A 24,557-nucleotide genomic window follows, 5' to 3' on the forward strand; every position below is an offset into this window, starting at 1 on the left:
GACTTGTCCATCAAAAGACAATGCACTCTGAAGGATAATGAATGTGACAAATAATGAGGAACTAAGTCAATTTTTAAAAATGCAGGAAACTAGCTACTAAGGAAAGGAATGTAATTTTTTTAAAGTAAGATATGTTAATAATGAATTTTTCTATCTCAAATGGGTTTTGGTAGTGCTGGCATTTAAAATGGTTTCTAGTTCTGTAGTGAAGAATCCTAGGGGGAAAGGGCAAGAAATTGTCTCACTTCAGGATTGAAAAATAGACTAGATGACTCCTTACAGAGCCTGCAAGGTGTATAGAGCTTTCTGTTTAATGAAGCCTACGATGATGTCTGTGTCTGTGGTCAGTTTATATTATAAGATAGATTGAGAAAATAAAAAAGGACAAGAAAAGAACTTTTCATTGGAAGATTTTTTTTTCCTTTATGTAAGAAAAGGAAATGTGAAAAGTAATTTTTGAGTTAGAACTAGGAATTCTTAAAACCCATTCAAGTCACTCAACATTTATGTTATGCTATCCTGGAAGACAATCTTTTAGGATCTTAGAAACTTCCATTTGGGAATTCAGAGATCATCTGATCTAATTTCTCATCCTATGACAAAAAGTGCTCTACAACCTTCTTAATAATGTCATTTAGCTGCCTTTTGCCATAAAAAGGTAAAATTATAAGGAAATTCACTACTTTGAAAAGTATTCCCGTTTAACTTTTGATGAGTGTTAAAAAGTTATTTCTTATATGACATGAAAATAGCTGGTATCATTTATTTAATTTAATTATTTAATTTCTGCCTTCTGAAGCAATATAAAAACAGATTGTATGGATAGATCTAGAGAATAACTTACATTTCTGTAGTACTTTTTTTTTTTGCAAATCATTTTACAAATATTCTAATTTCCAGTTACCTTATCCCTTTAACCTGTTGACCATATCATCATCATACTTCACCACAATCCACATATCAATGCATCACATTTAGGTCTTGTCATGTCATGTCCATTTATCCAGTTCATTAACTAGGGATAAAAATGAGAATAATTCCCATTAATGTCATACTTTAAGGTTTACAAAGAACTTTTTTTATAATTTTGCATACTTATTCAAAGACTATCTGGGGTTTTTACTCAAGCAGTCACAAAGGTACTGAAGTCCAAGGCCATCTTCCTTTAGAAAAGATTCCTAATGAAATTCTCAGAAAGCTTCCCACTAGAAAGCAGGCTAAGTAAAGAATAAAAGAAAGGTAAATGTACTCATTTAAAGCACTGAAAACATAATTAAAAATATGATAAAATTCCCTTATAATTTTGGTGCAAAGGACCATTTTTTATTATTTTAATTTTTTATTTAGAATATTTTTCCATGTTTACATAATTTCCCCCCACGTTCTTTCCTCCACGTTCTTTCCTCCACGCTCCCAAAGCTGACAAGCAATTCCACTGGATTATACATGTATCATTGTTCAAAACCCATTTCCATGTTATTTTTATTTGCAATAAAGTGATCTTTTAACATCAGAACCCTAATCATATCCCTATTGAACTGCATGATCGATCCTATGTTTTTCTTGTGTTTATGCTCCCACAATTCTTTTCTGAATGTGGATAGTGTTCTTCCTCTTAAGTCCCTCAGAATTGATCTAGCATTGCTGCTAGTAGAGAAGTCCATTACATTCAATTGGTTCTTCTCCTTTCACTCTGCATCCATTCCTAAAGGTCTTTGCACAGGACCATTTTTTTTTGTTGTGAATCCCACATGGCGGTGTAATTACTTGGGACAAGCAATAATTTTGATATGGCTTCATTTTGTAGCCACCATAGCCACATGCACAGGCTTCTCTTGACATTGTATGAGTAGGTTCTTCTGAATATGCCAAGAGGAGGCCATATATTGAGCTGTTTCGTCATCTTTATGCCATACATAGGATTTCATTACTCTCTTTTGTTGAATTAAGGAATGGATATAACAACATGTAAAAGTTTTTACAGTCTACCACTCGAGTTGCTGGTATAGGGAAGGCAGGTTTTTCAAGGGGCATTCAAGCCCTATGAACCAAACTGAAATAGAAAGGACAGTGTGGTCAAAACAAAAAGCAAAGCCAAGAAGTGGCAGACTACATTTTTGTTGTAAAACAGACTAATTAATGCTTAGAAAACAAGGAAAGACTTTCAGAAGGGTTTGGCAGTTGGAGAGTTATTAATCATTCCCCTTTGGCAGTGGTGTCAGACTTATAGAAATGGACCCAGGGTGTGCATATTGATTAGAAAGCCACAAATTTACAGTATTGTAATATTGTAAAATACATATATATTGTATTTTAATTCATTTCCCAGTTGCATTTTAATCTGCTCTTTTGCACTGAGTTTGATACCACTGCTCTATACAGTAATGAATCTAGGCAAGACCAGTATAGTGAAAATTGGGGAAATATTATTTTTATTGATGAAAATCATTTTTTTGCCAGTCAAGACTATACCAAAACCATTTTCCTAGGAATTCCAGAGTAGTCTATATAAGCTTTGGGCACCTTCATCAGGCTATCAAACATTCATCCAAACATGTGTTGGGGGGATTTTTCCTTACTTCCATGGAGTCTGGGAGCCTCATCTCTATGAAGAACTCTGAAAAATATATGTATTGATTTACTGAGAAACAGAATTGTTCTGGAATTACAGAATTCCCAAGGCAGGGTAGATTCCAGCAACATTTCAAAGGCAGCTTGTTCCAAACAGAACTTAAGATCGATACCTCCCCTCCCACCCCCAATCCAATCTTCTTTTACACTTTGGCCATTGAACCAGCCATCTGTTACAACAAGACCAAAACTGTATCCACGCCATATATAGGAGAGGTGTGTTTCAGTGGCCTGGAAACTTGCCTCCCTTAAACCCCACTGAAAACCTCATGGGCTTGATTGAGGGCAGTGCCCGTCAAAGGCCCATCTAACATCTAAAGAGTAGATGGCAGCCTCTGGGGAACTTAATGCCAAAACATGCAAACCAAGGAGTGAGCCGAGGAAACTGGCAGGCTTCTTTTTATTTTGTTCTGAACTTTGGCCTAGTGAATTTGCACCCTGCAGCAGAAGGAGCCAAGGGGGAGGGAGGGAGTGCCTGCAGGCCGCCTTCAAGCTCTCAGTCAGAGCCAGCACCACGGAGTCTCCTCTGCATCCCCTCCTTAGGAGCCCTGCACTGAAGGCTGGAGCATTCTCCATCCGCAGAGAACATCCGGGACAAAATGCGTGCACGGCTTGCTTTTGCATTTACCTCCCTGTGATTGAAGCCCGCAAGATCCCAGGCTGAAGTGTCCAGTCTGTGGGGAAGAGCCCCAGGAGGGAAATCTCTGCGCTGGGGGAAGGGAGGGGGGTCCTAGAACTTTGCAGCTCGAGCACCCTCTTGTGGCCAGGGAGGAAACTGCCTTCTCCTTGGAGCCCACTGCCCTGGCCCTGCTCCAGGCCTGGAGTTACTGGCAGGGCCTAAGGCGGGGACTCAAGGAGTGCCATCTAGTGGTTCTCTCAGACATTGCGTCGGGGCTGTAAACCAGTGATGGTGGATGACTCACCCAGTGACACACTGCCCCTCCCACAGGCTTGGGCAGGAAGCCCTGCAGCCACACAACCAAAAGGAACCCTCTTGTCACACTGCTGAGACCCTGCACATCCCCTATGGACACGCGTGCTCCTGCAGCTGTTTGTTTGTAATTTGTGGGGATGGTCTCCAGCTTCAGCCCTTCCTTCCTTCTTCCTCTCCCCTAGAATTAGATCTTATCAGGTGTGCAACAATAAGGAGCAGCAATAAGAGAGCTCCTACAAAGTTCTCCACATATTCAAGTAGGGAGGCAGCTCGGGTAGACATCAGACTTGGGGTAGCAAAATCCAGAGTTCAAATCCAGCCTCAGACACTTCCTCGCTGGGCGATGCTGGGCAAGTCACTTAACCACTATCTGCCTCAGTTTCCTCATCTCTAAAATGGGGATAATAATACCACCTACCTCACAGAGTTATATCAGATGAGATCCTTGTAAAGGATTCTGAAAATATTATTCTTCAAGAAGTGCCACATAAATGCTACCTGCCATTGCACCCATAGGTTGTAGTCTGATCATAGATATGGAGCTGGAAGGGACCTCAGAGGTGGCCTAGTAGAACAGGTGGAGATTAACCAGCTTCTATGGCCGGCTAATGCCTCCAATCTAAGCCCTAGCAAAAGTCTGACTAGAGATGGGAAAATGGACTCTTAATCCAAGGCATACTTACTACCCAATGCAGTTGTTGTGTTTTGCAGTAAAGAATTAAAGACTATGAAGGATGGGCATCAAAATCTTCTAAACTCTACCAAATTGTGTTTGTGGAAAAAGGAGGCCGGATATATATTAAAAAGTTTAGGGATTTTTTTTTTTAATGTAGAGAAGTTGTCAGATTTATTATGTGTCAACGTGCTTGATTGGTTTATTTTATCCCAGTTAATTTGCATACCTCTGGAGCAGAGGAATGAACTTGAGCAACTGTTGGGTAAAAAAATTAAACAGCTGATTGGTTTTTGTCATTTAAATAAGATAATTTTTTGTTTTTCCCTTGGTGAGGGGCACTCTGGTCTATTTTAGGGACAGAAAGAAATGCAAAGGAAATCTAGGCTATTAGAATATTCAACAAAATTGAGAGACAGGTAATATGTACTATATTATTATTCTAGGGAACTATTGACCTAAGTCTAGATCAGTTCAAGATAAATAAATTGGGGTTTACTATATGTAGCAGTGGGCAGCTAGGTGGATAGAGTGACCAGGATAGAGAATACAGGCCTGAAGTTAGGAAAACTCTTCCTGAGTTCAAATCTGACCTCAGACACTAGCTGTGTAACCTTGGACAAGTCACTTAATCCTGTTGGCCTCATTTTCTTCATCTGTCAGATGAGTTGGAGAAGGAAATGGCAAACCACTCCAGTATCTCTGCCAGGAAAACCCCCAATGGAGTCGTAGAGTCAAACACAACTGAAAAATGACAGAACAACAGCAATTGCTATACTGGAGTTTCCTCTTTACCTTTTTTTGGTTCTCTTTCTCCATCCTCAGCAATACTTGAGAGAGACAGGTTGGTGCTGATTTTAAGTTCAGTCTGAATCTACCATTTCCTATTCATGACTTTTTGTTATTCTCTCCTTATTCACTTATCATCTTTTTGAATGTTCCATAAACCGTCTCCTAGAAAATATTTCTAGTGGTGTTTGCTCTCATATCACACCATTTCCGGATCCTTGCTATTACTCATTTCCTTTGCTGTGCCATTTTGATGTAGAAAAACCACAGGGTCCATAGTTGGGTGAGAAACAACAGGGAATAAAAGAAACCAAGAAATTCACTACTGCCAGCATGTATTCTGTGTCTTCTATGGGCACTGCACTAAGTTAATGCAGGACAACGAGACAAAGGAAATAGTCCTTTCTCTCATTCCAAGGGAAATTCTACTTTAATATCTCATCTCTGGCAAGCCCGTCCACAGAGACACAGTCCAGAAAAGGATTGTTTGGTTCTTGTCCAAGGACTAGTCTAGCCAGGAACAGAAAGGCTCATCCCCAGAAGGTCGGACATGAGGCGATGAGTTTTTTTGGCCCAGGCAACCCATAAGCTATCATCTACAGAGTCGTGGAGGGATTTCAGTCTGTAGAGGGAGTCATCAAATAGATGAATCCAGGATGTTTTTAAAGTCTTGGAATCAGAGCAGTTGTATCTAACATGTGTCTGAAAACTTCTGAAAAATAAGGCCCATTTGTTAGCTTTTAGAAATTACATTAAAATCATGTGCAAAGAATGTATGTGACCTCCCTTTCCTGAGTCAATCCTTAGGGGCTTTTCTGGCTGGGCAGTCTTTCAGAGCCAAAGAAAATTATCATCCTGAAGTAGGTTTTTCCAACCCTTTCCATATGTTAGGATGATTCATGTGATGGCAGTGAATGCAGGAAGCAATGGTAGCTCTAAGAGATACAGTGTCAGGATGGGGGAGATTACATTTTTAAATGATTCCAAATCCTTACTTGCCAGTGTTCTTAACCTGTGGGGGTTTATCCTCAGGGAGAGGCTGGCCCATACCAATTTTTGTGTAAATTAGGTAGGAAAAAAGAGAACAGAAAAAATTAGGTAGAAAAAAACTCAGTGGATACAGGGAATTCCTAGAGGAAGAAATCCCTTCTGATGCAGGTTGACACTGTCTGCAACAGACAGCTTTAGAGAACTGCTGAAGGGTCAGTGATTTGAACAGGATCACGCAGCTAATGTGTGTCAAAGGCAGGACTTGAGCCCCCAGACCAGCACACTATCTATCTCTTTGAGGATATAGTGGACGGTAAAACAAGTTAATCTAAGATCTTTGTCAGTATCATGAAGAATACAAAGTGTAAAGAAGGATTATCTAGTGATGATGATGAAAATGTTTCTATTTGCAGACAACATTGCACTAATTGTATCCAGCCTAGAAACACTACAGAGGATGGGTGTGGAGTGTCTTTAACAGGGACTAATGTTGGATTTTCCACGAGATTTGGGTCTGCATTATGTTCGGGAAGTTGCTTAGGGCACTCCAAGATACCCCAGTATTCCCTGCCCCTAATACTCATCACATTAGCAGCAATAGACTACCAGGAATAGTATGTGGTTGTAAAATATGCAACTACACAACCTAGGAAGTATACAAATTCTAAATAATGTCAAGGATGATGGAAAGACATAGAGTAAAAGGGCTGTAGCCTATTACCACTGATGATTTGCTTGGAGAAATGGTAGAAACTAAATTATTGGGGACATGTGTGCTCTGAAGGGAGCTAGTTAGGCCACATAAATGAGAATGAGAAGCAACAAATAGACAAAGAGTACATGGGCACCCCAGAGATATCCAGTTAGTAACAGGAAAGCCTCTACACCAGATGCTCTTTGGAAAGATTTATTGGGGGAAATGGCCTGGAATCATATAGTTTGGATGCAATCTCTATTGGGGAAGGGAGCTGCAGTGATGAACTCAAGATGGCACCGAAGTACCCAAATACAGTATAGGTGGCAGCAGTAAACAGCTTTATTATCATTGCTAGCACCATCTGGAAGGATTGTAGTAGACAATGGGAACACCAAAATGTCTAAGACACAATCTCTGCTCTTGAAGGACCCTGCAATTCAAACATGGACAGAGGATACAAAGCATTAAAAAAAAAAAGTCAACATCCTTTGTTAATTCAATATTTTGGTGGATCAATGAACTTATTGATGAGGATACTCGCTCCAGCAGTAGTGCAGATTGAAGCCTATCAATGCCTTCCCATTGTTAGAAACTCTTTATCCATGTCCTCCTGTAAATCACAAAGATTGTACCCTAATCCCAGGAGGCCTTCCTCTAAACCTTGTCCCATTAGTTCTCCTTCACTCTTACTAAGTGGCAAGCTCATTCCCTTCTCTGGACATATATTTCACTGATGATACCCCCATTAGGGCACTTCTGTGCACATTAGTGGCACTTCATAGATAATATCTATAGCTTACTCATTGAATACCTTTCCATTGTCTTTAGGGACTGCTGAGAGAGCTGCAACTTTAATTCTTAGTGTTTATTGACTATAAAATATTTTTTGATTGGTTAAGGCAGAATGCTTCCTTGAAAGCTTTCTTGTAATGATGTATCTGTTGTTCAGTTATGTCTGACCCTTTGTGACCACATCTGAGATTTTCTTGGCAAAGATACTGGAGAAGTTTGCCATATGCATCTCCATCTCATTTTATGATGAGGAGCTGAGGCAAACAGGATTAAGTGACTTGCGTAGTGTCACCCAACTTGTAAATGTCTGAGGCTTCATTGGAACTCAGCCAGATGAGTCTTACTGACTGTAGATCTGGCCCTCCATCCCAAGTCACCTAGCTGCTCCTGCACATCATACACCTATCAAAATTATACGAGATTCCTTAAAAAATGTAACAAAAGGTAACTGTTGGAGAGCAACACTACTGAAATCCAATGAGATATAAAACAGGGAGGTGAATGCTTTCCAAAGGTTTTTGTCTCTGTCATTGAAGATTACAATCACAAATTCCAAACTGAAGAGGGATTCCCAATGGATATTGAGGTCTTCCAGATGGTCCTGCTCGAGAATGTTTTGCCAATTACTTTGTGGCTGAGAACAACATAAGTTGGCACATGCTTTGACCCCATATAAAGGAGTGAGTGGTAAAGGAAGGAGCAACAACCAAGGCCTAAATGACCAAGATGGCCATTTCTTGATTGTTGCTTCTCATGGGTTTTTTTTTTTTGGTTGCCTAAGGACAAACCAATAAATTTCCCTGCATTATTCATTTCCTTTTGGCAAACTTGCATTCCACCACATTGTTAAAATGGAACACTACTGGTCTTCTGTGGTTGTGAAATTTAAATAGTCTTTCAAGACAGTCAGATCACTAGGCTAGATACACACGGCTTGTGTATCTTACATTTCCACTTCCAATGACAGCTCTTTGAAGATGTTAAATTGCCAGTGATGTTGGCATTTATTGGAACTCTGGCTGAGATTTTCCAAAGCTTGATATAGTAGGCTTGTGTCTATGAGGGATATCAGTATCTTGCAAGTTACCCTGATGTAGAGCTAAAATATCTCACTGAGAGGTTAGATCTGTCTAGAACCCCACAGTCTAGTTTTGATTAGCTTCAATCAAATTGGCACATCCAGATCCATCTAGTTTTGATTAGCTTCAATCAAACTGGCACATCCAGATCCATCCTTTGATTTTGCTCTCTACCTGCCTGCCTTCATTGACAGGCTCTCAGCCGTACATGCATATATATTCACATGTGTGGCTGAAAGCACTAGACTCAGAGTCAGAAGTCGTATGCCAGCCTGGCTCCAGAATTAAGTAGCTGTGCAACCTTCTGGCACTTACCAGGCTTTTAGGGATCTTGGTTTTCTCAAAAATATTCTCTAGGGCTCTCTATACTTTTGTATGAATCATCTGTGAATTAGATGTGACAGAAAGATGTGGTCTTTCAGATTTACTAACTGTTCATTAATATATGGTATTATTAATATTTCCAAACCTTGGGGTCACCTGGAAGACTCACTGGATTGAGAGCCAGCCCTAGAGACAGGATGTCCTGGGTTCAAATCTGGGCTCAGACACTTCCTAGCCATGTGACCCTAGGTAAGTGACAACCCCATTGGCTAGCCCTTACCACTCTTCTGCTTTGGAACCAACACATAGTATTGATTCTAAGATGGAAGGTAAAGGGTTTGGAGGGAAAGGGGCATTTCTAAATCTGCATGGAAAGGAAGTAGACAGGCTAGAGAAGCTGGGGGACAAAGATGGCAGTGGGGCTGAAAGTTGCTCTGAGACACTTCTGAGGAAACTAGTATCGTTCATCAACCCTAAGTTCCATGGAGAAATAGACTCCAAGCCTGACCATCATTTTCCCTTCACTTGTCATCTTTACCAATTTGCTGATTACAAGGTACAATATCAGAAGTATATTTTCATTTCTCTTATAAGTGATTTGTAATAATTATGGTTATTAATGATTTGGAGAGGCTTTTTTGTTTAGTTAATATTTTTGTTTACCTGTTTTCTTTTTGGAGAAATATACCCTTGGAGGGAAAAAAAAAACAAAAGGGAAAGGTCTCTGATCTGGGGCTTCTAATTTGTCATCCAACATTCAAAATTCTGATAACATATCCACTTTGATCTTATGGAATATGGTATGAGACAGTGATGGTGAACCTATGGCACACGTGCCAAAAAGGGCATGTAGAGTTCTCTCTGTAGGCACACCTGCCTTTACTGGCAGATTTTGTTACAAGAAAGGCAGAGGGACTTGGACAGAGTCCATGTGCCTGAGGACATTCCTCACTTCCCCCACAGGTAGCACTTGTTCTAGGGGGGGCGGGGGCCTGGACCTGGCACCCCGTCTCTAAAAGATTTGCCCTCACTGGTATAAGATATTGATTTCAACTTAATTTCTACCAAACTTTTCCAGTTTTCCTAGAAAGTAGCTAGTTCTTAAGTAACTAGTGAGTTAAGTAAAGTAACTAGTTCTTCCTAAAGAAATTGTTTATCAAATATATATTGTGTTATAACTTAAGTGCTGTTGTCCTTTCATTTGTTCCTGCAGTAGACTTTTCAAACAATCAAATTATCTTAACTTTCTATTTCAATCTGAGGCCCCCTTTTTTAATCTTCTTCCCCTTCAGGAGACATATAAAGTCAAACACCATGGTCTAAAATTTTGTTTCTTTTTTGTTGTTGTTGTGTCCTCAAATGTACCTCTCTTAAGACACATTCAGACCATCTACAGCCAAATCTGTCAATCAGCCAATAAATATTTATTAAGCACTCACTACTTGGGATCAGAATCAATATTTTAAAAAATGCTTCAGCAAAATGGAAGTAACCAACTCAAATGTAAGGCAGATTAATTAGTAGTCAATAAAATATTAATGTCTAATGTGCCAGGCATTGTACTGAAATACAAATAGGAAAAAGAAAGAATCCCTGCCCTTAAGGAGCTTACAGATGAATAATGGAAGACAACATACAAAAGGAGTTTGAAAAGGAAGAACTGCCACAGGGACATAATGGAATCCAGTTCAGAGACTTGGAAGCTTTCTTTAAAAGGAGGCTTTGGGAAGAACCCTTTTTTTGGTCTCCAGATTTTCAGGCAAAGGGACAAAGGGTCCGGGGGGTGCTAACGAGATGTGAGTCTTAGGGTTAATACAGTCTTGCAGAAAGATGATGATCCAAATGGTGAAGTTTCTCAGGGTGGTGGGGTTTACTTGTTGAAAAATGAAAAGGATAGAACTTCTGGGTTGAGATGGCTGCAGTTTAGCTGCAGGACTCATTCTCTCCTCATCACCTACCAATATAGACTACTTCAAAAGGCAAAAAAAAAACCCACCAAATTCATATGAACCAAGTGTCTCCACAGTAGGCCACCGCACTGAAGGTATGTGGGATTTGGGCATCTACACACTATAAGGGGGTGAAATAGCTCCCACCAAAATGCAAGCTGATCAACCCTTCCCCACCCCACCTACGGAGTCAGGGTCAGAGCCAGCACTCGCTAGAATCAGCAGGCGAGCGAGGGGCACCTCTTGATCCTTGGCAGCTAACTAAGACCACCAGGGACCTACCCCTGAGAGCAGCTAGACCCCATCAGGCTGAAAAGCTCAGACCTTGGGCACAGAGATAGCACAGAGAAGTGTGGCACATAGTAAAAGCTGTGGAGACATGAGAGGTGGCCTCAGGCAAAAACCACTGTCCTTGTCTCCTTACACAGAGAGCCTGCCCTCCCCACTCAGACTCCTGACTGGAAAGGGAAGGAAAAACCAGCTTAGAGATGGCAAACGATGCCCAGAAAATACAACTTCCAACCACCAAGAAGATCAAGAAGAAGGCTTTAATCCAGGATAAATTTTGTGGAGAAAAAATCCAGACTACAGAAGAAACAGCAGAGGACAATGAACAATTAAATGCATCCAAATGCTCAAAAAAAATGCAGAAATTGGTCACAAACTCTTGAAGAATTTGGCAAGAAAAGTTGGAAATTGTTAAAAATGAAAATAACAGTCTAAAAGACAGGAACTCCCCATTGGAAAAGAAGCCTAGAACTCAAATGAAATGATAAATAAATTGGAGAATACAAACAGCTGGAAGCCAATAATCTCACAAAACAGCAAGAATTAATAAAGCAAGGTTAAAAGATTGACAAAATAGAAGGAAACATGAAATATCTCACTGGGAAAAAGACTGATCATGAAAACCAGTCTAGAAGAGAGACTATGAGAATCATTGGTCTATCCCAAAACCCAAAAATAAACAGAAATCTTGACATCATACTACAAGAAATTATCCAAGAAAACTGCCTTGATATTCTTAAACAAGAGGGCAAACTAAACATTGAAAGAATTCTACACTAAATCCCTCAAAAGACATCCTCCAGGAATATATTTGCCTAATTCAAAAGCTTCCAAGCTAAGAAGAAATTTTTACCAGAATAAGCATGACTGGAGAGGTTTAATTTTTTTAAGCAAAAGTAACTATAAAGTACAAAGCTACTGCTGCTGCATGTAATCTTATTGCAATCACTATATCATTCCTTTGGCAATTTCTGCCTCAATATATTGTGAATAAAATTTTTCTATAGAAATTAAATGATTTAAAAACTCACATTTATGAAACATTCAGTGCTTTTCAGCCTGCTTTATGGCTGTTATTTTTTTGTTGTTATTTCATGTGCTATTTGGGCAACTTATTTTACATTCAAACATTCTGTGTTGATACTAAAAGCCCAACTATAGTTATTTTATCATGTCAAGTTACTTATACCATACTTGGGATGGTGTTGGAAAGAATGAAAAAATGCACTGTTGAAAATATATTACACTCCTGCCCCTTCCATCTTCTGAGTAAACCTGTGGACAATTCGATATGGGGTAGGTTAAATATAGTTCTCATTTTTTGTAGCACAATACCAAGGACATACTTGTGGCAAAAGTGAATTTCGAATGTTGTGCAAAAAAACCTGATGTCATCTACTTATTTCCTTATATTCCATTAATGAGATAAACATTTTGTATACTGTTAATTCTGTAAACAAATGCATGTTCAAAAGATCATTGATGGTCTTATAAACTTAATCTAATATATTTTAGATATTTTAATTTTTTTCCCTCTTGGGGAATACATTTAGTGTGTAGCAAATACCCCATGCCATTTTCATATAAGGTTATATAACTTTTCATACATATGCATAAAAATTTTGTTGTAGTAAAATTCTTTAAACCAAACAATGTTTTAATCTAGGACATGAATTTAATCTGTTCTTTAAAATCTATTTTTATGTGTCCCTTTAAATATATACAAAAATCATTGCTAATATAGCAATAAATACTTTGGGTACTGACTGCCTCTTTGGAGTCTATATATAAAATTACAAACTTGTATTCTTATTCTTTTCTGTGTATGATGTACTAAAATTTCAAAATTACTTTTGCACCATTCTTATACTTTTTTCTTTGACGTTGGTACCAGTTTTGCTGTAAAACATTGCTGCTTTTTTTTCATTTTAAACATTTTATTAGTGATAATGCAACTTACAAAGTGATAAATTATGGTTAAAATTTCCGAATTAGGCGGCTGTAAACTTTTATGTTGGGCTTTTCTCAAGAGTTCAGTGAACAAACTATGCCATTTTTGTCTGGAAGGGAAAAATTCTGATTTTTCAGCTGCTAGGGTACGTTTTTTGTGGTAAAAGAAAAATTATTTGGTCATTGTTGTAGTCTTCACTCATAATGAGATTTTTAAATCGTCCTATGTATTATAGTAAATAGATGATTTTGAGATTTAAGGTTCTTATGAGTTTGATTTGCTCCCTTTTCCTAAAATAAAAATTGCCTTTCCCAACTGTTATGTCCTAGGTATTGTACTTCTAATTTTAACTTGGATTAATCATTCTGGATCAAGATGTTGACATGAACCAGGCTGCTGTTGAAGTACATGTATATTATAAATTATCTTATGTGTTATATTCTTGCAAGTTATTATCTTTTCTAAGAAAACAAAAGCCCTATTATTCCTATTGCAAAGCACACAGGAATTGAGAAAGTACAATAATTTAAAAAACTGTCCGGTAAATGTAGTATTCTTAACTTGTTCTATATTACTTAAACCTGTTGTCTATAGCTTTAATTTATAGCTGTCAGTTTAACATTGGCATGTCTAGCAAAGAAAATTAAACTTTAAGAGTTTTATAAACTGTTAAAAAAAAAAAAGAAATTTTTACCAGAAGTCAGAAAGAGACAATTCAGATATCAAGGAGCACCAATCAGGATTACACAAGATCTGGAAGCTTCCACACTAAAGGACCACAAGGCTTGGAATATGATAGATATGCAGAAAGAAAGTAGAATTGGGTCTTTAGCCAAGGATCACCTACCCATCAAAACTGACTATATAGTTCCTGGGGAAAGTATGGGCATTCAACAAAATAGAAGTTTTTCCAAGTATTTGTAAAGAAGCGACCAAAACTAAGTGGAAAGTTTGATATCCAAACACAAAAAGAGAAACATGAAAAGGTAAATAACAAAGAAAGGGGAAAGAAAAAAAGAATTTATTTTCATTTAAATTTTCTTAAGAGCTTCAATAAGATCAAATTGCTTATATTAATATATGAAAAAATGTTATTTGTAACTCAAAATTATATTCACTATTATAGTAATTAGAAGAATCATTAAGAGTTAGAGGTTGGGTTAATAAGTGGTCTAAGGTGATATGTAAAAAAAGAAAAGGAAAAAGGGGGGGAATGGAATGAATATGGCACCAAGAGAAACTTGAAGAAATAAGATAAATAGAACAATCTATATCACACAAAAAGGCACATGGGAAGTGGAGGGAAAGAATACTATTATAAGAAGGAGAGGAAGAGAATTCTAATAGGTTAAACATAAACCTTACTCTCAGTGGAATCAATTCTGAAAGGGAAGAGCATTTAGATCCCTTGGGGTATCAAATTCTATATTACTCTTCAGGGAAAGTGAGAAGGGAAAAACTAGGCGGGGAGAGGCGGAGTCAAGATGGTGGCCTAGAAGGAGCAGGAGTTCAGACCTCTGAATGCCCTTCCTTACCGATCACAAACCAAATGCTCCAAGGGGACTGAAAATCAAAGGAACCCTCCTGCTGGACTCAATTCAAAAGCCAGAATCCAAGAACACTCGGGTTTAAGGGGAAGGAAAAAGGAAGGTCCCAGGACCCCTCCCCCCCCACCCACCGAGAGCCCTAAGCCTTCAGTGGCAGAGGGAACCTCTGGGTGGGCAAAGGTGCTGGTCTGGAGGGTATACCTTGAGGACAGGGCTGTGCCAAGCTCAGAGCATCCAACTCAGACGGCAGGGAAGGAGCTGTGGAGGGAGGATAGAGCTGGCAGCCTGGCCATAGGTGTGGCCTCACAGCACACCCAGCCCAACTCAGCTGAACTTAATCCCATCAAAAGTCTTCAGAACTCAGGAAAGCTGAGGCTCCACACCCTTCCCCCATTAACTGCTGGACTTTAATCCAATCAAAAGCCTCCAGAGGACAGGGAAGCTCAAACCCCAACAACCCTCCCCCACAGACTGCACTGAGAGATCTGTCAAAGCTCCAAGAGGGGAGACTGACAGAAACCCCCAAAACCAAAAAAAAAGAGGAGCAAGAGCACAGACAAATACGGGGAGCAAAGAAGGGGTGAATATGAGCAAACAACAGAAGAAGAAAGAAATTACAATAGACAACTTCTATATAGCAAAAGGAACAGAAGGGGAGGGATCAGCACACAATAAATCAGTAATCCCAGCAAATTGGATACAGGCTTTGGAAGAACTCAAAAATGCAATTCAAAACACAATTAAGAGAGGATGAGGACTATTGGGAAAAGAACTTAAAAACTAAGATAAGTCATCTGGAAACAGAAGCACTTGAACTGAAACGAAAAAATAGTGTCTTGAAACCCAACCAGCTGGAAAATGAGGCAAAGGAGATGAAAGATGAGGTAAAGAGGATGAAAGATGACCTCCATAGAAAATCAGACCAGAAAGAGAAGGATGACCAAAAAGCCAGGGATGAAATCCAGTCTTTAAGAACAAGAATACAACAACTAGAATTCAGTGACCTCACAAGGCAGCAGGACACTATAAAACAAAACCAAAAGAATGAAAAAATTGAGGAAAAGATGAAGCATCTCATTCACAAAACAGGATTTAGAAAATTATTCAAGGAGAGACAGTTTAAGAATCATTGGTCTACCAGAAGACCATGACAAAAGAAAAATCTTGGACACAATACTACAGGAAATTATTCAAGAAAACTGCCCTGATATTCTAGAACAAGAGGGGAAAGTGGAGATTGAAAGAATCCACAGATCATCTCCTGTACTTAATCCCCAACTGAAACATCCAGGAATGTTATATACAAATTCAAGAACTATCAGACCAAAGAAAAGATATTACAAACTGCCAAGAAGAAGACGTTCAGATACCATGGAACCACAGTGAGGATAACACCACATCTGGCTGGATCCACACTGAAGGACCGAAAAGCATGGAATATGATATTCCAGAAAGCAAGGGAACTAGGTCTACAACCAAGAATCAATTACCCAGCAAAATTGACTATATTCTTACAGGGGAAAGTGTGGTCATTTAAGAAAAATAGAATTCCAAGAATTTGTAAAGAAAAGACCAGCCTTGAACAGAAAATGCGATGCCCAAGCACAGAACTCAAGAGAATCATCAAAAGGCAATTTTAAAAAATGGGAAAACAGAAAAACAAAACAAACAAAAAGAACCCCCTTTTTTAAAATAGACTCAATAAGTTAAAATGATATGTATCCCTATAAGAAAAGAGGTCATTGGTAACTCCTAAAAACTGTTGTTATTACCTGGGCAGCTAGAAGAATTACACTTAGAGGGAACAGTGACAGACTGTATAGGATGAAAGGACAAGACGTAAATAGGTATATAGATATATGCATGCATAAATACATATACGTGTGTATATGTATATATATATATACATATATATATTCACCTAGAGCTTTAAAAAGAGGTTAATATTTAAAGAACTAGGAAAAGAAACAAATGGGGGTAAATTTATGTGTCACAAAGAAGTTCATGGCAGGAGGAGGGAGAACATCAATACACTGTAAGGGTAAAGAGGTTGGAGATATGAAATACTCAACTCTTATGTGCTTTGAAATTGACCCAAAGAGGGAAAAACAATCCAATCCATTGGGGCAGAGAATAAATTTGTGCCCTATAGGGGAGTCGAAGGGTAACAAACGGACTTGTGGGGAGGGAAGCAGAACAAGGGAGGAAGAGGGTGGTGGGGTGATTTTAGAAAGACTACAGGGAAAATGAGGGGGGAAATACAAAGGGGAGATAGAAAGGGAAGTAAAATAAGGGTGGGAACTAGGGGAACTGATTAAAAAGAATCATTGTTGTAGAAGGAAATAGTGAAAGAAGAAAAGGCAGGACCAGGAGTAGAAATCAATATGCTGGGAAATACACAGCTAGTAATCATAGCTCTGAATGTGAATGGAATTAACTCACCCATAAAATGCGAGCAAATAGGAGAGTAGATTAGAAAACAAAACCCTACCATATGCTGTGTACAAGGAACACACATGAGGAAGGTAGATACGCATAGGGTGAAAGTAAGAGGATGGAGCCAAATCTATTGAGCAGCAACTGATAAAAAGAAGGCAGGAGTCACAATCATGATATCTGACAAAGCCAAAGTAAAAATAAATCTAGTTAAAAGAGATAGGGAAGGTAATTACATCCTGATAAAAGTCAGTATAGAAAATGAGGAAATATCAGTACTCAACATGTATGCATCAAATGGCATACCATCCAAATTTCTAAAGGAGGAACTAGTGGAGCTCAAGGATGCAATAGATAGAAAAACTATACTAGTTTCAGACCTGAACCTTCCTCTATCCAAACTAGATAAATCAAACCAAAAAATAAGTAAGAAAGAGGTAAGAGAAGTGAATGAAACCTTAGAAAAATTAGAGTTAGTAGATACGTGGAGAAAAATAAATAGGGACATAAAGGAATATACCTTCTTTTCAGCAGCACATGATACATTCACAAAAATTGACCATGTATTAGGGCATAAAAACATTGCAAACACATGCAATAGAGCAGAAATAATAAATGCAACCTTCTCAGATCAGAATGCAATGAAAATAATAATTAGTAAGGGTACATGGAAAGGTAAATAAAAAATTAATTGGAAATTAAACAATATGGTTCTCCAAAATCGATTAGTTAAAGAACAAATCATAGAAACAGTAACTTCATTGAAGAAAATAACAATGATGAGACATCTTTTCAAAACCTATGGGATGCAGCCAAAGCAGTACTCAGGGAGAAATTTATATCCTTGAGTTCATATATTAACAAATTAAGTAGGGCAGTGGTCAATGAATTGGGCATGCAAATTAAAAAACTAGAAGGTGAACAAATTAAACATCCTCAGATGAATACTAAATTAGATATCCTAAACATCAAAGGAGAAATTAATAAAATTGAAAGTCAAAGAATTGATTTAATAAATAAGACTAGAAGCTGGTACTTTGAAAAAACCAATAAAATAGACAAAGTACTAGTCAGTCTAATTAAATTAATTAATTAAATTAATTTTAAAAAGAAAAAAAGAAGAAAACCAAATTGACAGTATCCAAGATGAAAAGGGAGACCTCACCTCTAATGAAGAGGATATTAAGGCAATCATTAAAAACTACTATGCCCAATTATATGGCAACAAAAATGGCAATCTAGGTGATATGGATGAATACTTACAAAATTATAAATTGCCTAGACTTAAAGAAGAAGAAATAAATTACCTAAACAACCCCATATCAGAAAAAGAACTTGAACAAGCCATCAAAGAACTCCCTAAGAAAAAATCCCCAGGTCCAGATGGATTCACAACTGAATTCTATCAAATATTCAAAGAACAACTAATCCCAATATTATACAAACTATTTGACAGAATAAGCAAAGAAGGAGATCTACCAAATTCATTTTGCGACACAAACATGGTACTGATTCCAAAGCCAGGCAGGTCAAAAACAGAGAAAGAAAACTTTAGGCCATTCTCCTTAATGAATATAGATGCAAAAATCTTAAATAGAATACTAGCAAAAAGACTCCAGCAAGTCATCATGAGGGTTATTCACTATGTCCAGGTAGGATTCATGTTAGGAAAGCAAGGATGATTCAATATTAGGAAAACCATAATTGACCATATTAACAAGCAAACTGAGAAAAATCACATGATTATCTGAACAGATGCAGAAAAAGCCCTTGACAAAATACAACACCCATTCCTATTGAAAACACTAGAAAGTATAGGAATAGAATGGCCTTTCCTAAAAATAATTAACAGTATATATCTAAAACCATCAGCAAGCATCATCTGCAATGGGGATAAACTCGAAGCATTCCCAATAAGACCAGGACTGAAACAAGGATGCCCGTTATCACCTCTATTATTTAACATTGTACTAGAAACACTAGCAGTAGCAATTAGAGAAGAAAAATAAATTGAAGGTAGTAAAATTGGCAATGAGGAGATCAAGCTATCACTCTTTGCACATGTTATGATGGTCTACTTAATGAATCCTAGAAAATCAACCAAAAATCTAGTCAAAATAATCAACAACTTTAGCAAAGATACAAAATAAACCCACATAAGTCATTAGCATTTCTATATATCTCCAACCCATTTCAGCAGCAAGAATTAGAAAGAGAAATTCCATTTAAAATCACCCTAGACAATATAAAATACTTCAGAATCTATCTGCTGAGACAAACACAGGAACTATATGAACACAACTACAAAACACTCTCCATACAATAAAAATTAGATCTAAACAATTTGAAAATCATTGATTGCTCATGGGTGGGATGAACTAACATAATAAAAATGACAATCCTACCCAAATTAATTTACTTATTTAGTGCCATACCCATTGAACTACCAAAAAAAAGTTTTTTGCTGGATTAGAAAAAACCATAACAAAGTTCATTTGGAAGAACAAAAGATCAAGGGTATCCAGGGAAATCATGAAGAAAAAATGCAAAGGAAGGAGGACTTGCAATACCAGATCTCAAAATATACTATAAAACAGCAGTCATCAAAACAATTTGGTACTGGCTAAGAGACAGAAAGGAGGATCAGTGGAATAGACTTGGGGTAAATGACTTTAGCAAGACAGTCTATGATAAACCCAAAGATCCAAGTTTGGGGGACCAAAACCCACTATTTGATAAAAACTGGTGAGAAAATTAGAAGACAGTATGGGAGAGATTAGGTTTGGATCAACATCTCACACCCTACACCAAAACTAACTCAGAATGGGTGAATGACCTGAATATAAAGAAGGGAACGATAAACAAATTAGGCAAGAATAGTATACTTGTCCGATGTTTGGGAAAGGAAAGACTTTAAAAGCAAGCAAGAGCTAGAAAAAAAAATCACAAAATGTAAAATCAATAATTTTGATTACATGAAATTAAAAAGGTTTTGTACAAACAAAGCTAATGCATCCAAAATTAGAAGGGAAGCAACAAATTGGGAAACAATCTTCATTACAAAAACCTCTGACAAAGGTCTAATTACTTCGTTTTATAAAGTGCTACGCCAGTTGTACAAAAAAATCAAGCCATTCTCCATTTGAAAAATGGGCAAGGGACATGAATAGGCAATTTTCAGTTAAAGAAATCAAAACTATTAATAAGCACATGTAAAAGTGCTCTACATCTCTGGTAATCAGAGAAATGCCAATCAAATCAACTCTGAGGTATCGCCTCACACCTAGAAAATTGGCTAACATGACAGCTATGGAAAGTAATGAATGCTGGAGGGGATGTGGCAAAGTAGGGACACTAATTTGTTGCTGGTGGAGTTGTGAATTGATACAACCATTCTGGAGGGCAATTTGGAACTATGCCCAAAGGGTGCTAAAAGACTGACTGCCCTTTTATCCAACCATAGCACTGCTGGATTTGTATCCCAAAGAGAATATAAGGAAAAAGATATGTACAAAAATATTCATAGCTGCCCTCTTTGTAGTGACAAAAAATTGGAAAATGAGGGGATGCCCTTCAATTGGGGAATGACTGAACAAATTGTGGTATATGTTGGTGATGGAATACTATTTTGCTCAAAGGAATAATAAATTGGAGGAATTCCATGGGTACTGGAATAACCTCCAGGAATTGATGCAGAGTGAGAGGAGCAGAACCAGGAAAACACTGTACACAGAGACTGATACACTGTGCTACAATTGAATGTAATGGACTTCTCCATTAGTGGCAATGCAATGACCCTGAACTACTTGGAGGAACCACGAGGAAAACCACTACTACATCCAGAGAAAACCCAGTGGGAGTAAAAACACCGAAGAAAAACAACTACTTGAATAAATGGATCGAAGGGATATGGTTGGGGATATAGACTCTAAATAACATCGTAGTGTAAACAACAACATGGAAATAGGTTCTGATTAAGGACACAAGTAATACCCAATGAAATTGCAAGTTGGCTGCGGGAAGAATAGGTAGAGGGGAAGGAAGGAAATAATGTGATTATTGTAACCAAGGAATAATGTTCTAAATTGAGTAAATAAAGTAATTCAAATGGAAAAAGAAAAAGATAAACTAGGGGGAAGTGAGGTGGGGAGTACAAAAAGAGAGGCGGGAGAGAATTTAATAGACTAAAAAAATAAGAAGGGAACAAAATGGGATAGGGCGGAAAGGGAGGTAAAATAAAGGTGGGGATTAGGGGATCTGATTAAAAGCAAACCACTGGTTAAAAGGAAATAGTGATAGAAGAAAGGGCAGAACTAGGAGAAGATATCAAAATGTTGGGGAATACAGAGGTGGCAATTATAACTCTTTATGTGAATGGGATGAACACATACATAAAACAAAAGCAAATAGCAGAATGGATTAGAAACCAAAACATATGTTGTCTACAAGAAACACACTTGAGACAACCTTTTTAGATCATAATGCAATAAAAATAACGATTAGTAAGGGTACATGGAGAGACAAATAAAAAATAACTGGGAATTAAATAATATGATTCTCCAAAACCAGTTAATGAACAAATCATAGAAACAATAATTTTATTGAAGAAAATGACAATGATGAGACATCCTTTCAAAATCTATGGGATGCAGCCAAAGCAGTCCTCAAGGGGAAATTTACATCCTTGAGTTCATATACTAGCAAATTAGAGAGGACAGAGGTCAATGAATTGGGTATGCAAATTAAAAAACTTGAATGTGAACAAATTAAAAATCCCCAGATGAAAACTAAATTAGAAGTCCTAAAAATTGGAGGAGAAATTAATAAAATCAAATATAAAAGAACTATTGAATTAATAAATAAGACTAGGGGAGAAAAACAAATAAAATAGACAAAGTACTGGTCAAGGGAGATCTCGCCTCTAATGAAGAGGAAATTAAGGTAATCATTAAAAGCTATTTTGCCCAATTATATGGCAATAAATATGGAAATCTAGGTGATATGAATGAATATATACAAAAATATAAATTGCCTAGAATAATAGAAGAAGAAATAGAATACTTAATCTTATATCAGAAAAAGAAATTGAACAAGCCATCAAAGAACTCCCTAAGATAAAATTCCCAGGACCTGATGAATTCACAACTGAATTCTATCAAACATTTAAGGAACAACTAATCCCAATACTACACAAACTATTTAAAATAATAAGCAAAGAAGAATTTCTACCAAATTCCTTTTATGACAAAAGATCAAGGATATCAGTGGAATAGACTTGGTATAAGTGACCTCAGCAAGACAGTCAATGATAAACCCAAATCCCGCTTTTGGGACAAAAAATCCACTATTGGACTAAAACTGCTAGGAAAATTGGAAAAATAGTATAGGAGAGATTAGGTTTACATCAACATCTCACACTCGGAATGGATGAATGACTTGAATATAAAGAAGGAAACTAAGTAAATTCGGTGAACACAGAATAGTATACATGTCAGATCTTTGGGAAAGGAAAGATTTTTAAACCAAGCAAGAGCTAGAAAAAAAATCACAAAATGTAAAATCAATAACTTTGATTACATCAAGTTAAATGTTTTTGTACAAACAAAACCAATGCAACCAAAATTAAGAGGGAAGCAACAAATTGGGAAACAATCTTCATAAAAACCTCTGACAAAGTTCTAATTACTCAAATTTATAAAGAGCTAAGTCTATTGTGCCAAAAAATCAAGCCAACCCCAAGTGATAAATGGGCAAGGGACATGAATAGGCAATTTTCAGTCAAAGAAATCAAAACTGTTAATAAGCACATGAAAAAGTGCTCTAAATCACTTATAATCAGAGAGATGCAAATCAAAAACAACTCTGAGGTATCACTTCACATCTATTAGATTGGCAAACATGACCATCAGGGAAAGTAATTAATGCTGGAAGGGATATGGCAAAATTGGGACATTAATGCACTGCTGGTGGAGTTATGAATTGATCCAACCATTCTGGAGGGCAATTTGGAACTATGTCCAAAGGGCGCTAAAAGACTGACTGCCCTTAGATCTGGACATAGCACTTCTGGGTTTATACCTCAAAAAGATAAAGAAAAAGACTTGTACAAGAATATTCATAGCTGCGCTCTTTGTGGTAGGAAAATTTTAGAAAATAAGGGGATGCCCTTCAATTGGGGAATGGCTGAACAAATTGTGGTATATGTTGGTGATGGAATATTAATGTGCTCAAAAAAATAATAAAGTGGAGAAATTCCATGGGAACTGGAACAACCTCCAGGAATTGAAGCAGAGTGAAAGGAGCAGAACCAGGAGAACATTGTAAACAGAGATGGATACACTGTGGTACAATCAAATGTAATGGGCTTCTCTACTAGTAGTAATGCAACGATCCGGAACAATTCAGAGGAACTCATGAGAAAGAATGCTTTCCACGTCCAGAGGAAAAACGGTGAGAATAGAAGCACAGAACAAAAACAACTGCTTGATCACATGGGTCGATGGGGGATGGGGATGTAGTTTCTAACTGATCATTCTAGTGCAAATATCAACAATATGGAAATGGGTCTTGATCAATGATACATGTAGAACCCAGTGGAATTGCACATCAGCTATGGGAGGGGATTGGTGGGAGGGGAGGGAAAGAACAAGAATCTTGTAACTATGGAAAAATATTCTAAATTAAATAAAATTTAAAAAAAAATCAGAAATGAAAATGATAAGTGTACAGTACAAAACCAAGAAAGGAGATGACACTTAGTTTATGACCTGGTCATAGCAAATTTTGGGATAATAGAGCAAGACCATTAAGTCAACAGAATGGCCTAGCTGCCCTTCAAATGGTTTCGAGATCTTAGACTACATAAACAGGAGTATAAGACCCAGAAGTAGGAACAGAGTAGTTTTATTAATACTTTGTCTGAGCAAGAGCATATCTAAAATACTTTGTTGGGTTCTGATCTGGGTTTTGAAAGACATTAGGTGAAATATAGCTAGAGCAGAGACAAGAATGGAGAAGAGTCTAAAAACCACGGCTTATAAGGATGGATCGGAGGAACCAGTAACTATTAGCCTGGGAAAAAAGACAAATTTAGGGTGAAACGTTAGCTGTTTCCACACAATTGCAGTATTGTCATATGGAAGAATGATGAGTCCTATTTTACGTAGCTCTAGAGGGCAGGATTAGGACAAGGGTAAGGAAAAGACAGAAGGGTATTCTTTTTAGCTGAATTGAAAGAACTTTAGAGATGTCCAAAAACATTATGGAGTGTCTTGTAACACATCATGCCCCCAAACCCCCAGGCAATGTGAAGCATGGGCTGGCAGGCTGGCAGCATTGTGGTGGAGGAGAATGCTAGATGTGAGTATAAAAGAAGCCCAGGATTGAGTCTTGCTTCTCTCACTGTGGAACCATGAGAAAATCCTTCATCCATCTAGATCTGTTTCTTCTTCTTTAAAATGAAGCTGGTGATCGCTGT

At 37.6% G+C, this 24,557-nt stretch overlaps 1 protein-coding gene across 2 annotated transcripts in view; it reads left to right on the forward strand.

Moving 5' to 3' along the window:
* KCNMB4 (potassium calcium-activated channel subfamily M regulatory beta subunit 4) overlaps positions 1-24,557 on the forward strand; it is a 120,635-nt gene that overhangs the window by 84,867 nt on the left and 11,211 nt on the right. Inside the window, exon 3 of one of the 2 annotated variants that reach the window (XM_056800731.1) lies at positions 11,287-13,534. The exons of the other annotated variant lie outside the window; for it this stretch is intronic. Within the exon in view, the coding sequence (XP_056656709.1) occupies positions 11,287-11,344 (58 nt within the window). The 3' untranslated portion in view covers positions 11,345-13,534. Of the gene's footprint in view, positions 1-11,286; positions 13,535-24,557 lie in introns of those variants that run through there. 2 annotated transcript variants of the gene reach the window in all.

The sequence above is a fragment of the Monodelphis domestica genome, chromosome 5 (genome assembly GCF_027887165.1).
Source record: "Monodelphis domestica isolate mMonDom1 chromosome 5, mMonDom1.pri, whole genome shotgun sequence".
Taxonomy (NCBI): Eukaryota; Metazoa; Chordata; class Mammalia; order Didelphimorphia; family Didelphidae; genus Monodelphis; species Monodelphis domestica.